This window comes from Corticium candelabrum, chromosome 18 (assembly GCF_963422355.1).
Source record: "Corticium candelabrum chromosome 18, ooCorCand1.1, whole genome shotgun sequence".
NCBI classification, from domain to species: domain Eukaryota; kingdom Metazoa; phylum Porifera; class Homoscleromorpha; order Homosclerophorida; family Plakinidae; genus Corticium; species Corticium candelabrum.
The window spans coordinates 1561230-1575977 of record NC_085102.1 but is presented as its reverse complement, the minus strand read 5'-3'; the positions used below and the strand labels follow the sequence as shown (position 1 = coordinate 1575977).

General features: G+C 41.4%; 1 protein-coding gene across 1 annotated transcript; it reads left to right on the top strand.

Annotated features, from left to right (window-relative positions):
- Positions 1-4683: 4683 nt before the first annotated feature.
- LOC134194341 (uncharacterized) lies at positions 4684-11143 on the top strand. The gene is made up of 8 exons (XM_062663267.1): positions 4684-5794; positions 5857-5898; positions 6198-6337; positions 6410-6550; positions 6607-7879; positions 7936-8067; positions 8622-8744; positions 10725-11143. Exons 1-8 carry the CDS (start codon positions 4684-4686, stop codon positions 11141-11143), a joined length of 3381 nt encoding a protein of 1126 aa, XP_062519251.1.
- The last annotated feature ends 3605 nt before the right edge of the window (positions 11144-14748 follow it).

Here is a 14748-nt window from a genome sequence, read left to right as displayed (position 1 = left end):
TGTTTTAGGGTTTGCTAACATTATAAAAAGACAAGTAAATATTATTTCTTATCGTTATGCAATTGTGAATTTGTGAGAAAGTTAAAGTTTGTAAAAAGGTAAATAAAAAAATATGTAATGCATATTAAATTAATTGCCTAATCAAATTCAAACAATAGAGTTAAACAGAGTAAATGAAATAATTAAAACATTTAAAATGTAACTTCTAAATACACAATATATTGAAAATCTACTAAATTTGTTCTTACATGTAACAAGTGTTTTCGGATGACTCATGACGTTCAGTTGGCTACAGTGCAAGCTCACAACAGCAGTTTCTAGTTCAATGACGAAGCACTGAAGTGCTAGATCATCAGCTGCTAGCTTAGCTATATGTTACAAGGATACATGTAGGGTAAGTCATGAGATCCAAGATCATGTTCATGGACTTCAATAGACATCTCATGCCAAGACATGTCTGGTTACAGGGCCGACGAAGCCGCCCCACTTTTTGAAAACTCGACCTCAGCCAGCGAACGATTGCGGGTGATTACGTGGCTGGTCACCCCTGCGTACATGTACATCCACGTGCATGTCAGTTGTTCCTTCAAACAAGTTTGAGAGTGAGTTCAAGCGTTTCTTCTCGTTGTATTCTACATTCATCTACATCTACATTCATTCTACATCTACATTGAGTATACCTAATGTGGAAAAAATGCAGTATATTATGAACAATATAATTGAGTTAGTAACAGTTTCAATTATCCAACATTGTCACTTACTATCCAACAGGAGTCTAGTATCAAGGGGGTCGGATAAGTGACACTAGACTGTATTTTACTTTAATTGTTACTTCGGATCCACAACATGACGTCCGCCATCTAATATTGCTAGAGCTGGGAAAGTGTGATGAGCGCTCACTTCACCTGTGACAGCTTTTTCACACTGGCTTCATCCATATGGTAACATACTGAAATTCTAGCTGATGGGTTTCATCCGATAGTTAATTAATTAATAGAGTCGTCAAAACACCACATTCAGACTCTTTGGTAACCTGAAGGGAACAGAGACATAGCTGCATAATTAATTAATTGACACTCATACGTAAAAAGATTGGGTAAGCTATAGCCTTCCCCAGTTTCCCGACCTTCCCCCACCCCGACACTACGCCAGTGGCTATCCCATGTCTACTATACTACAGGCATTGTCTAGATTGTGAATCTGGGGGTTTGTGGGTTTCGCAGATCTACCTAGTATTGACGACAGTGGCAATTTGACGAGTTTTGAGTATCTGCAGGCGTACGTAAAATAACTACGAGTCCAGGCGCGGATTCAGAATTTTTCGAAAGAGGGGTCAAGTTTTATACTTAGCCACGCCCATAGCAGCTCTAATTTTGTCTATAGGTCAGACATCGAAGTCACGTGACTTTACAAAAACTGCTAGCTAGATCGTCACTCGATCGTTTCTTGAGAGGTCTCACAGCTACAAAGGCAAGTGTATATTTTAGTTACCAGATTATGGTCACTGTGTACGGACACACGTACTTCTCTTTATCTGCAGCTGCTCGGCCCCAGATAGTTTGCAAACAAATCATTAATGCACAAATAGGTCTGCGAACGTAATAAGGTTCTCGTAGTTGAGACACACCATTATAAATTTATGCCAAATTATTTAAAATATTCACATCCGGGATTTTCATGAGCCACGTGAGCTGCCTGCAGAGGTTTGTCCGCTGACTATCAAGGGACTTTCTGCAAGTACGCATTTGTTTTAGAGCAGAGCCATAAGATAGAACTAGAAGTAGATTCGTGGCGATTCTGGTTATTAGATAAAAATGTCGGTTGGTTGCATTGTTTTGGGTTGACTAGAATATAATTAATTGCATGCATGCTGTGCAACAACTTACACGTCTAGACTTAGCCTCTACAGGCTGGTTGTTTGTGAGTACAGAAATCTGTCTTGTACGCGCCTCACCTACGATGAGGCGGCGAGCGAAGCGAGGGGGCGTTTGCGAGATTTTGAGCAACAATTAATTAATATTCTTGTCTTGTATTGGGCGTGGTCTTGTTAGCTTTGTCGTAAATTTTCTTAGGAGTTTTCGGTATTAGAATACAAACATCACTATGCCAACTTTGTTAGGGGTTGAAATCTTCAGTGACGCCATTACAACTAAGCTGCATATCGCTAAAACGATATCATTCTTGTGGAAGTAAGCTTTTCTAGTTTAGAAGCAACCGGATATACGGCTACCTTAAATTTAAATCAGTTTGCTTATTTTCGAAATTAACAGGTTGCAGAACTCAGGTGCAAGCAAATGCTGTACTTCTAGTATTATGTATTGCATGAAGTGTGAGTGTACTCATGATGTTTTATTTGTTAGTTTTTTGTGGTCATAGATCATCAAATTTTAATTAATTAAATTATGTAGTCAGTGATGGGAAGGGCTTATTAGGTTAGCGTTGAGCATGTGCAGCAAACCTTCACAAACGGTGCCAGAGATTGATTACAACATGGTTTGTCAGAAAGGACACATACGCAAAGAATGCTAGCATGTTTGAGTTTAGTGATTTGGAATTAAAAAACAATTTACAATCCAGATGGCAGCAGAAATGCAAACTGTGCATTAATTAAATTATGTAATTATCTGTAAAGGCTAATTTTTAAAAATATTAAATTGCTAATTATTTTAAAGATTACTTTGGTCTGTTGGTAGTTGTAATTACAAGTACAGTTAATTTTTGTGACGTTTGTATATGTTTTAGACTAGGTTTTTGCATCAGTCATGCAAGCTGTTGTAAATGTAGCAAGGGCTTATAAGCTTATCTGTGACATAGCAGAAAAGCATCCAGAGCTCCAAGCGACACTTGTGAAGTCAACTCAGGGAGCAATGATGGCAGGGACAGGGGCATTTCTGGGTGGACTGCTCGGTGGACCAGTTGGCATATTTGTTGGAGGAGCTCTTGGTGGTGCAGCAGGAGCAATAAGTAGTCAAGACTTTAAACCAGTTGTACAAATCTTGGCTAACATGAGTGACAGTGAAAAGCGACAATTGGCTGAGGCAGTTGCACAGGAATGTGAGAGGCTAGGTATCGAGTATCTTACAATACCAGCTACAAGGGTAGCAATTGATACTGGTCTTCAGCTAGTGAAGTGCGTTTTTGCAAAGCTCAATTATTCACTTAAATAATTGAATTGATCTTTAAGTTGTGGATTGCATTGGGTTTCTTGATTTGCTGCAATAGTTACTGGATTATTTTTTCATTGAATGTATTCATGAAGTAGTATGTCAAACTGTTTTTGCAATTTACAGTTTTGTGTTGTAGTTGATTGTAGTAGAAATTAATTGCTGAGGAGAGCTACTAAAAATTTTTAAAATCTGAGAAGTTGCCACGAGAATATCAAAATTTAGTGCACCTAATTCTAGACACAACATATTATATTAGTGACTCTAGAGAGTTTTTTATTGGTTTTATTTATCAGTTCGTAAACCTACCATGCAGACATAGCATTGTATGTAGGTGTGCTTTGGTCAAGAACAAGTTAGTGAGAAGAGTATGAGCTAGCTATATGATGACATATTGGCGTCAGTGTATGGAGAGACAATATTCTGTCATTAACAATATTAATGCAAGTGATGAGTATACATCTGCAGATTTTACATTTTGGACGCAGCTTACAAATTCTGTCAATGACTGGTGTGAATTTGTAGTTTTTGTTGCCATGTACGGAGACTTCTACCACGTGTCATCATTATCAGTTCGGGGTTTGTTGTCGTTTCGAGGGATTGTTCAGTTGGAGTGCTGATTCGTCTTCATAAAGTAAACAAGAACGTTCCGAAGTGCGAGTTCTAATGTAGTGTGTGTCAGTAGACTAGCTGAGCTGTCTAGACAGCGCTAGAGGCGTTTCATTATTGATATCCATTACACCAATATTTCAATACAAAGGCATCGCTTGTGTAGCTACTCTCCTTTCTCAGCTGCCAGTACACAGACTGTCAGTAGCAGATGGAATTTAATGTCGTGCGTGATTAACATATAGTTAAAACTAGTTTTCTTTCTGCAAGTGGTTTTCAGAAGTTATTAATTAATTAATAAATGTCTTGTTTTTTCGTTCCATCACCTAGTTGGTTTCACCATATTAATTAAATTAGAAAGGGTTCATCGTCTCACATACATGGCATCAGCGCAGACAAACGTGGTTGCTATGAAGTGCCGATACTATAGTGATGTCAAAATAATTGGGTTCCATTTTTAAGAAAGTCTGGATACTAAATGTCACCAGAACAAGATGGATGATTAGAAGAACAGTGCTGTTCTGTTTTGCAACATTTGTGGTCAGAAAGTATATTTATGCTACAGTATATCACATGAGGCATTGTAACGTATCAACAAGGTACTGTCATAGCTGCTAAAAGGTGATCACTAACACAGGCGTAGGAACCGGGGGCTGGGGGATTCAGCCCCATCGCTCGGTGTAGGAATTAAAAAATTTTTGTGCCAGTGACTTTAACAAACCCGTTTAAAGCCTGGCAAACAAGTTAGTTTTTGCTTACTCATGATGACATCCACTGTGCAGCCCCACCCCCCGCTCGTAGAGAGAGTCTCGTGACTTCCGATGACGTTGTTACATTTGTATGCAAAGTTCAACTCAACTCAAGCACTGAACTATATATCTATAGTGTGCTGTTGCAACGATTTTCGGTCATGTCTGATATTCAAGATCATTTGAACGTTCTCGTCGTTTGCGCTTCGGAGTTGGAGCTGCAGGCTGCGATAGCAGTTCTAGAGAACGGAACGAACGCCAAGTTTCAAAACAAATACAGCCATGTCACCGATCTCAGCAGGCTCAACGTCAGAGTGTGTGAAGGATGGAATTCTACAGAAATAAGGGTGGGCGTGGTCGCACAAACCAAAATTGGCGGGACAGAGAGTCAACTGTTGCTTTCCAATCTCAAAGACTACTTCACGTCTACAGTAGCGGTGATGACGGGGATCTGCGCTGGAGAGGAGAACAAACATGGTCACGTGGGGCACGGGTGTGTGTTCATCGCCAGCCAGACAGCAGAGATGGGAGGGAAGGTGGAAGAAGGTGGGCATTTCGAGGCTGAAGCACAATACTGTGAGCTCGACAAAGGTATCCTCGCGTCAATCAATGAATTGGTTCACGCGGATTCTGAAGTCTGGTTGAAGTACATTCCAGAGAACGCAGTTCGTCCGAGTCCTCGTTATGTTCAACAACTCATCCTAGACTTTGCGATCAAGAGTGGACAGGATGGCATTAGCAAGAAAGAACTACTGGACAAAATGGTGGACAAGAAATTACCTGGAATGACTACGATGAAAGATGTTAAGACTCGTGTCATCTATGATGAAATTCTGGACACGATGTTAAAATCGTCAACTCCTTGGGTTAGTGAATCTCCAACAGCAAAATATAGGTACATTGCTACTGACGAAGGAAATAGGTATGCATCCAATGAAGCTAGTTTTCTGCGTGAAGATGAGATCACAGCCATCGTCGATTCCATGATCTCAGTGCCACACAAGCAAAATAACCTGAAGGCAGACTTGAGTGCTTACAAAATACGCGTGGCAAACAGAAAGGTGAAAGCAGTAGACATGGAAGCTTACTGGTTTATGAAACAAGCCACTGACAGCTTTACAAGAAAGGGGGTACCAGGCAAAGCAGTTGTCATAAAAGGCATCTGTGGCTATGGCTCAAGTGCAAGCAAAGGAGATTATTTTCATGTGTATGCTGCTAGCACGTCTGCTGCCTTTCTAAGGCACTTGATGACAGATAAGCAACATCTTTTTGGTAATTAATTTATCATAATATTCTAATTGGTTATCACATACCATAATCTTGACTGTAATTAGTTGATGAGGAATGTCACACGACTAAAATTCAACCACAACAAGGTGAGTAAAGGTTATTGTAGATACTAGGTGTGGTGACAAATGTCGATAACGTGCTTGTAACACTTTCTGGGGAGTTTCTGATTGCTGTATGGATAGTTAATTAATTAAATGGTCAAAGCTAAAGTGGTGGCAATGTAGCCAATAGTTGCTACAATGTGGTATTGATATGTAGTCTGAGGCAATCTTCTAACATTAGAAAATTCAATTGCGGTAAAATTATAATAGATAGTAGAACCTCTTTTGCAATTTAGGTATGTCAATAAAGACAAAATATATTGTTTCTATTTTATCTTTTACAGCACGTTTTCCGGTTGAACTGGAAAAAAGAAACTTTCCTGATATTTGTGGTCGAGACACAATTATTACTAATTTGTCGTGCTATTTTTGGGAAGATCATGGAAACGTAAAGGATGTGGAAAATAGAGATTTTCGTTTGACGGTAGCAATCCATCGATGTTTCTAAGAGCATTGCATGTGCTTGACGATTGTTTTAATTGCTTGTACACTGTAGTGCATTTGTGCTCAAGCGGGAGCGGGAAAGTCATCTGTAGCAGCCAGCTATGCAAGGAGGTACAAAAGGGCATACGATGGAGGCGTTTTCTTTATCATATCAAGAACAAGCCCATCTATACGTTATTCACTTTACAAATATGTAAAACAACAAATATATAATTGTTTTAAAAAAAATCAAAATTGCATTTGTAATAGATGGTTCTTCTAAGTTGTGAGAAACATGATGTTGCAAGTCAATCATTGGAAGAAATGAACGCGCGCTTTTTAGATCTCGTCAGTAAACGTGGAAGCAATGCTTTGTTGATCTACGACAGCAGTGATGACTTAGACGTCATCCAACAACTTGTTCCTCCTTGCGACATGAAAGTTCATGTCATCATTACGACGAGATGCAGAGATCACAAGCTGATGCGAGAAGGCAATATGATTGAACTGCCAAAATTGGATGAAGACGCAGCCATCGACTGTTTCTGCAGTTGGGCTGGAAAATGCAAGGATGACGGGAAGATGTCAAAAAAGGAGTTGGATGAGATAAGATGGATAGTGACCGATAGACAAGTGAAGCTACTGCCACTGGCCATTCGACGTGTGGCAACATTGACAAAGAATACAAGGGTTACTTACAGAGAGATGATAGAAAAACTGTCATTGCAGACCGTGCAATATTCAGTTGATGATTTAGAGGACAAATTACATGGTTGGGGACTGCAGCATCTACAGCAGAAGCTAAAGAGTTCGGGTATTACACGGAACGACCAAATTTTAGCTGCCGACGTCGCCTCACTGGCAAAATCTTGCGACATTTGTACGAGTGATGAAGAGAAGCTGAAGAAGATGCAGGAAAGACTAAAATTCGACAGGGAGGCACCGATGGAATGGGATCTCGATTTAGAGGAAGTGGCAAGAAGGTCCGAAAATGCAGAGAAAATTCTTCGTTTTACTTCTCTGATGGCCACGAGCGCCATTCCTACTGATCTTATTCGTGCAGCTGTTCAGCGTGACGGAGAGTCGAGGATCGGAGGAAATGAGTTTGAATTGTCTCTACACTTGCTGTCCAACGACTTTTCTCTGCTCACGTGGAATGACGAGGAACGCACGTGTGACATTCATGCGCTCGTTCAGCAGTCTGTTGTAAGCCACATGAAGAGAAGAGACAAATTGCTACCTTATCTCATTTGTTTGACAAAGTGTATGCGAGACATGTTACCAAATTCTAGTGATGACATACAACGTAACCTCAACAACAGCAAGTTGATTGCATTGGTTCCACACGTGTACAGCGTTTGTGATCACATCTTGAATTTGAAATGTATACGGCAAGAATTTCTAGAGCTCTTAAAGGTTTCTTGTGATTTAGCACAACATTTGCACGATATTTCAACAGCCAAGCATTTAGCAGAAGAAAAATTGAAAATTTGTTGTCGACTCGGCATTCGTACTATTAACGGTGCCATTGATATGAGCGAGAGTAAGTATAGTTTAAAATATAACTATAGTTTAGCTTTTGCAATTTTGATATTTCAGGTCTAATTGATGTTGGTGGGGTGTACGCTCTAATGCTTAGACCTGAGATGGGGAAGCAATACTTTATAAAAGCCGTAAACGTGTTGGAAATATTTGGCGGCGGCAATTCTCTTCCTACGGAATTTGCTGTGGGTAAGACGATATTAAAATATTGAGTTCGAAAGTTTTGTTTAAAGTAATTATAGGTTAACATCGCGAGGCTTACGGAGGAAAGGAAACATCTAGTCACTCTAATTGCCAAGCTTTCGTAAGCGACGGAAAATGTTGGCGCTCCAATCTGCAGTTTTTTCGGCGTCAGTAACAGTCACATTATGCTAAGTAGTATATAATGCTAATGCATAAGATTAATTGGTGTTTTCTACTCGTACGTGTGAGGTGTCATATATTGTTTACCATTTCTAACTCCCGAAAACATACTCGTTACACGATTAACGTAAGAAACGACGCAGTTAGGAAAGTGCCGATGCCACATGTTATAGTAAGGATAGTTGTATTCTATAGTAATTAGATCACGTTATAAATTACAGTGTAAATAAATAAATATTAATTTGCAGAAAAACAAATTATTGCAAGCTCGACAGCTCTTGGGAGGCTTGTGTTATTCATCTGTGCTATTTAACTTATTGTTGTGATACTTTTGTATTTGTATCTATATATATTATAATGTCTCGGCATTTTTGTTACAGCTCTCGATCATTTAGCATGTTGCTGCAGGCAATTAAAAGAATTTGAAGAAGCAGAGCGTCGGTTTAAAGAAGAAATTCAATTGGACATAAAATATGGAGCAGACAATGCGAGCATTTCAGTTGGTATGCGTTTGTCTCTTCTGCTACATTTCGATTTCTTACTAATTTAACGTAACACATAACAATTAGCTGTATGCTTAATAGAGTAAAATGTTGTTGGTCGGATAAACATCGGCACCTCAATTTTAATGTTACATTGCTAGTAGCGTATCTGGGATGAATACCTTAACGCCCAGCTGTCTCTTCACCATATTTTCGCAGACTTGAGGGGCTTATACGGTCATGGTAAAGGGTGAAAGTTAAGGTATTGTGAAGGGACAGGCGTTACGACTAATAATTCTAGATACTGCTGGAGCTCGTGCAATCGATTTGGTCACGTACACCGATGCGTACTCAAGGCTCTACGATCAGTATTAAGTTCTCGTATAGAAATTGGTAAAGGTACTCGGAACTTGGTAGTCAAAACGCGAAAACAAGGACATGAAAAATTTTTTGGGGTTCTAACTGGTATTCTTGTAGATTCTAAGACAATCAACCACAACTACTGTTTTCACCAAGTTTTTTATAGCTACATGCGATTATTGAGTACTTAGCAGTATATGTAGAGTGTACTATTTTTCGCACTCTTTATATATAAAGGGTTACTCTTCTCTCTAAGTAGCTAAAAAAATTGCGCCCTATTAGATAAATAGCATCTACAGTATATAGCTGTTGAATTGTGCGTCTAATGTCTGTAGAGAAAGTTGCGCCCTGTTAGACAAATAGCATCTAGAAATATTTGATCATGTCTCAGCAACTCAATATTATCTGAGGGGCATCCTCCAAACCCATTGTTCTAACAACGCTCAAAGATCTACCAAAGCAAGCCAAAGACATTGGGCTCAAGATATTCTCTGGCCCCCCGCAAAGCAAAACTCGTGCAACTCATCTCCGAAGTGAGATACCTGAAGATGGCACAATGAATTCAACGCGCCCGCCAAAATGGACGATATTCGGTACTGCTCGGAGTTGTCGACGATAATGCGCAGGGTCAAGTCGAATTGCAAAACTTCGCGAAGAGGTCGATGCTTTGTTGTGAGCCAAGAAAGTGAGTCGAGATCTCCAAAATACTCACTATCGCTTGCCTGTTATCCAAAGGCTTATCCTAAAATGGAGCACATACTCTTAACATCCCACATCGCTAAGAAATGCGCTGGCATCTTGAGCAGGGTTGATGGTCAATGAGAAAAAGTGACCAAAAGGTTGTAGAACGGTGACCTTTCAATTCTTTCGAGGTGTAGACGGTAGTCTTATCGAAAGCATGATGGATAAGCTGTCACCCCACGATCAGACGTCGTTTTATCTCAACCATTCTTACACCTATCGAATTCGAAATATCGAAGACAGTAGAGTGATGTTGTTTAGCAAAACAATGTCCAGCAGCAAGAGAGTGAAGAAGCTTGCGACTGGATATCGAAACAAGAGGAAGTCCGACTCACAACAGACAACATAGAGAGTTCCGACACCAAGCGGGTGTTTATACGATTTGCCGAAGTCTAACTGTCCATTGTCCAAACATGAGAAGCTCTACTCGGCACAGGATCCCTACCTAACTGGCAGCCCAGAATAACGGCCTCGTTGCTCTAGACACGTCAAATGACAACCTTTGTTATTTTGAGATCTTGCCGTACACCAAGGGTTGTTAGCCCACTGCAGCACCACCAAAAAAAGCCAGAGAGCACGCTACATCCTTATAGAACAAGCAAAGACCGATTTAGACAATCTCGACAAAATCGAGAAAATTTTAAGGTTGGTATTCCCGTATAATAGCCGAGCTAACAAGTGTAGCAATTGACCCGACAACCCGCCTACTATATACCCCAACACGATGGCCATCGGAATGTTCGAACACCATGCATGCCTTCTATAACAAAGATAGATAAAAGAGATGGCCACTCTCTATCTTTGTGGTCATTACTCTCAATGCTGTTTACTCAAGCTTGTCATCTCCAACGACACGCCGATAGGTTCACTAAAGGCGTCACGAAGATATCATCTATTCAGGTGACAAGGTCGACAAATCACAGTCAGCCTACGAGAAAGTGTTCTACTCCAAACAAAACGCGAGCAAAATCGCCACCCGTTGGCTCGAGTACGAAGTTAAACAGCGTGGTATCCATATCCACCACGCTCAAAGTCGCCACCGGGGCGAGCGTTGGATTGAGGGTGTCCCCGTCGATGGGATAGCAGGTCGAAGCATATTCCAATTCCACGGTTGCTGCTGGCACGGATGCCCCAAACATCAACCCGACAAAAGTTTGTACGGACAAACATTCGGGCAAGATCAAACCATTCGAGACGCCGGATTCGATCTCGTGGTCGTTCGGGAGTGTGAGATGCCCCAAACCGCCAAACATCTCTCGATTCCAGAACCGAAAAACGAAGCATATCCGCATGCCATCGTATACGACTTTGAAGCCTAACTGAATAAGAGAGAAGCCCACTCACTCTCAACGTCTCTAACCCTTGAGATGGAAAACACCCATTTTGGTCTCTATAGGCGACACACTACAACCCTCCACCCACCTATGGAACGCCAATCCCAAGCAATTCGTCGCAGACTTGGTCGACGAGCTTCAGAGACAAGCAGAACAGATACAAGAAGACGCTCGTCAACGATACCTGCCAGACGTCGAGTACCTGCCCAAAAAACCAAAGGATTGAATCCAAGAGTGGTGCGACCAAGTCCCAGTGCAAGAGTTCAATTGTGGAAAATACGACATGAACCTCATCCGAGAACACTTTGTGGGTAAGATCACAGACACAGCCAAAAGGTAAAAATAGCCAAGAGACCACACCAAACCATTTTTCTGCTAACTCGCCAAATGCGATTGCTGGAGGTATTGAACTACCTGGGACCGAGCACCAGCTACGACAAATGGGTCATAGCCTACGACTTCCGATTGCAGAAAATCTGGTTTTCCTACGAGTGGTTTAACAATCTCGACCAACTACAGTGCTCTGGACTACCCAAATACCCAGATTGGTACCCAATTACTTTCGAACAATGTAAATCGTGCAAATGCATAGTCCGAAAACGAGAGATGACCACTCTTGCCGATTGGTTGCGATACTACAACGACGATCCCGATGTCTAACCCTTCGTAATAGCATTCACTAAGATAAAAACCTGTTACCACGAGTACGGGGTCGATATCTTGACGGACGCCGTCTCGCTTCAGGGGGTGTATCCAGGCAGTATCTACTCCAAGGCTCTCATCAACAGCACGAAGAACCAAATTCTTTGACCCTAACAGGAAGGCCTACGACATGCTGCAAAACCAGTCACCGGCGGGCCGAGTCTATTCTCGTGTTTACGAGGTATCACGAAGTCGGAGTTAGACGCATCAGACCTCATCAATACGAAGACCCGCAACATTGTCAAACAGTTGTGGGATTTGATGGCAATACCTTATACCAGTTAGTGGCGGTTCCAGGATTTTGCTGAGGTGGGAGCGCAGCGTATACAGTATATTTATTGTACAAATGCATTGATCTAAGACAGGATAATCAATATTAATTACTATACACTATGCCAGCACTATGCCATATATGAGACTAGAACATGCACAATTCGTTGAAGATATATAGATCAAGACATTTTTCTTACTAGAGAAGCCAAACAGGTAATTCACCATTTAAAATGACTAGACGAAATACCGACATCAAGAAGAGATAGCATTTGAGTGACTAGATATATTTTACTCAGCTAAGAGATTAGAAGTGTTAAAAAGAGAAACAGATTTATCCTGAACTGGATTTATAAGCGACATACGTCTAGGGTGTGCTTGCACGTAAAGATTGACAACTGCATCAATGTTTAAAGGAACAGACTGGTGGCAGAACAACAAAACCAGAGCATTAAATCGGGCCTGTGACATTGTGCTTCGTAGATTCGTTTTGATTAACTTGAGTGCTGAGTTAGAACGTTCGACATTAGCTGATGTACAGGAATGATGACCAGGTGTATGATTCGTGCTATATTTGGATACAGCAAGGAGTTTGGCGCCTCCATTGTCTCCTTCAAAGTAACTGGGAGAGTCTCAATGGTCTGGGATGCATTTTCCCAGTTCTTGCGCCATCTGTTGATCTCAGCTGAGTAGGATGAAGCAACAGGTAGGTCTGAATCATACTCACTAAAGATTTTGATGATTTTCTCCTCTTTTAAATTTCTCATGTTGGCCGGGAGAAGGAGAAGTGCTTGAACGGCTTTTTTAGTGAGACTAGTAAACCGACTATACAACTCTGAAATCAAAAAATCTATAAAGGGTATTAATACAGATGCCCGCCAATATGAATCGGGACTTGATACAGGGAGGTTCCTTCGACAAGTTTGACTTGCCGCCAAACGAGAAATTTCTGGCGTGTCTCTTTCAACAGACTAGTCATCAAGCAGATGGAATCGCATATGTTGCGAAATGTGTCCACAGCCTTTTTCCTGTGCTCTTGGAAGAGCTGAACAGTGTTGGAAATCTCTGAATAGGCTTCGAGGATATCCAAGTGAGACCCTTGTAGAAGAACACTGAGGCTCTTCAAGTAGCCAGAAACGAAAGCATTGCAATGAAGAGCAACAATGAACTTGTCCTATGACAGGGCTTGTAGCAAACCAATTGCCTCCGTCATGAACTTAGCGTCAAACGTATTGATTTCTTCTGGGTGGGCCATGCCAGCTTCTGACTGGGCCATGCCAGCTTCTGACTGCTGATCAATGGTTGGAACTGGACTTTGGCCACAGATTACCTCAAGGCAGTAGATGCCGGCCTCGTATATCTTGATGAAATCAGAAATTGCGGTATGACACTCATCCCAACGTGTTGCAGACAGCAATTTTAACTTCAGGCTACATATCTCCGATAACCCGTTCTGCTTTCGGTCTAGGTTAAGCACGGCAGTGCAAGTTTCTAGGCAGCGTTGTTTCTTAGGGAAGTATTTGAATAATACCCCAAGAGCTTGCAAATTGGATAGCATACATTGAACAAATTTAACGGCAGAAGCCTTAGTAAGAGCAAGATTTAACTGATGACTTGCGCAATGAAAGTAACGTGCCTCAGGAACAACTTCTCTGAAGTTAGCTTGGCATCCATTTAAATGACCACTCATTGATCCTGCACAGTCGTACGTCTGGGCGCGGCTACGTTTTGGATCCTAACCAACAAGTTGTAGCTCACTCAAGATCTTGCTGTTGATAGCGGATCCAGTTACAGACTTGCATTCCACAAACGCTATTATTTTCTTCACTGTTTCTCCATCCTTTTCATATCGAAATGAATTGCCAAGCTGCTCCCCTCTATTAGATCCGTGACCTCATCTGCCTGTATGCCATAGAAATGCGATTTCTTGATTTCTGTCACAATGTTTGCAGTCATGCAGCTCATCACCCATACACAAGATCAGCTGATTCTGTGCAGCGTTTGAAAGATACTGGGCATTCTTGGGACAACTTTCCAGATGCTGCTTAAGAATGAAATCACTTGATGCCACAGCAAAGCGAATGAGGGCGTTAAAGTTGCCTTGCGGATCACCATCACTAGTAAGACTATCACGATGACCCCGAAGGGCCAAACCCTGTCTACCAGCAAATTCAAGGCATCGAAGAATGGAGAATAGAATGTCCCTGTTTTTGCGCACCCGCTCTTGTGATCTTTGACTGATCGTTGCATCAATACGTTGCATCAATACGTTGCTGAAGATTGGCTGAAATAGATGTGAACTCTTTTTGAAATTACGATGGAGTTTCGTGATAAGATTATCAGCTCTGCGTGATCCATTACGGTGGGCAGTTGGGAAGAGAACTCAAGGTATGCAGGAAACACCAGCCTAGGACAAATCACAATCACAATCATAATAGCCTAACCACTCATGTTCATCAAAAAGACTTCTCTGGAGTAACCGTTGTGACGTTCGTGACTGTTTCCTCTTGTCCTTGACATGGGAGAACGGCAATGAACAACCAGCTGCTGGCTTCCTCTCTCGAATAATCTTCAGCTTTCGAGCGTCACTTACTGAGTATTCATCCAAGACATCGCGT

Bases quoted from the DNA above. Each gene is read 5' to 3' on its own strand.
- LOC134194341 (XM_062663267.1), top strand. From the start codon at position 4,684: ATGTCTGATATTCAAGATCATTTGAACGTTCTCGTCGTTTGCGCTTCG. The intron at 5,795-5,856 runs GTAATTAATTTA...GACTGTAATTAG, and splicing joins AGATAAGCAACATCTTTTTG to TTGATGAGGAATGTCACACG. The intron at 8,745-10,724 runs GTATGCGTTTGT...TCATCTATTCAG, and splicing joins CAATGCGAGCATTTCAGTTG to GTGACAAGGTCGACAAATCA.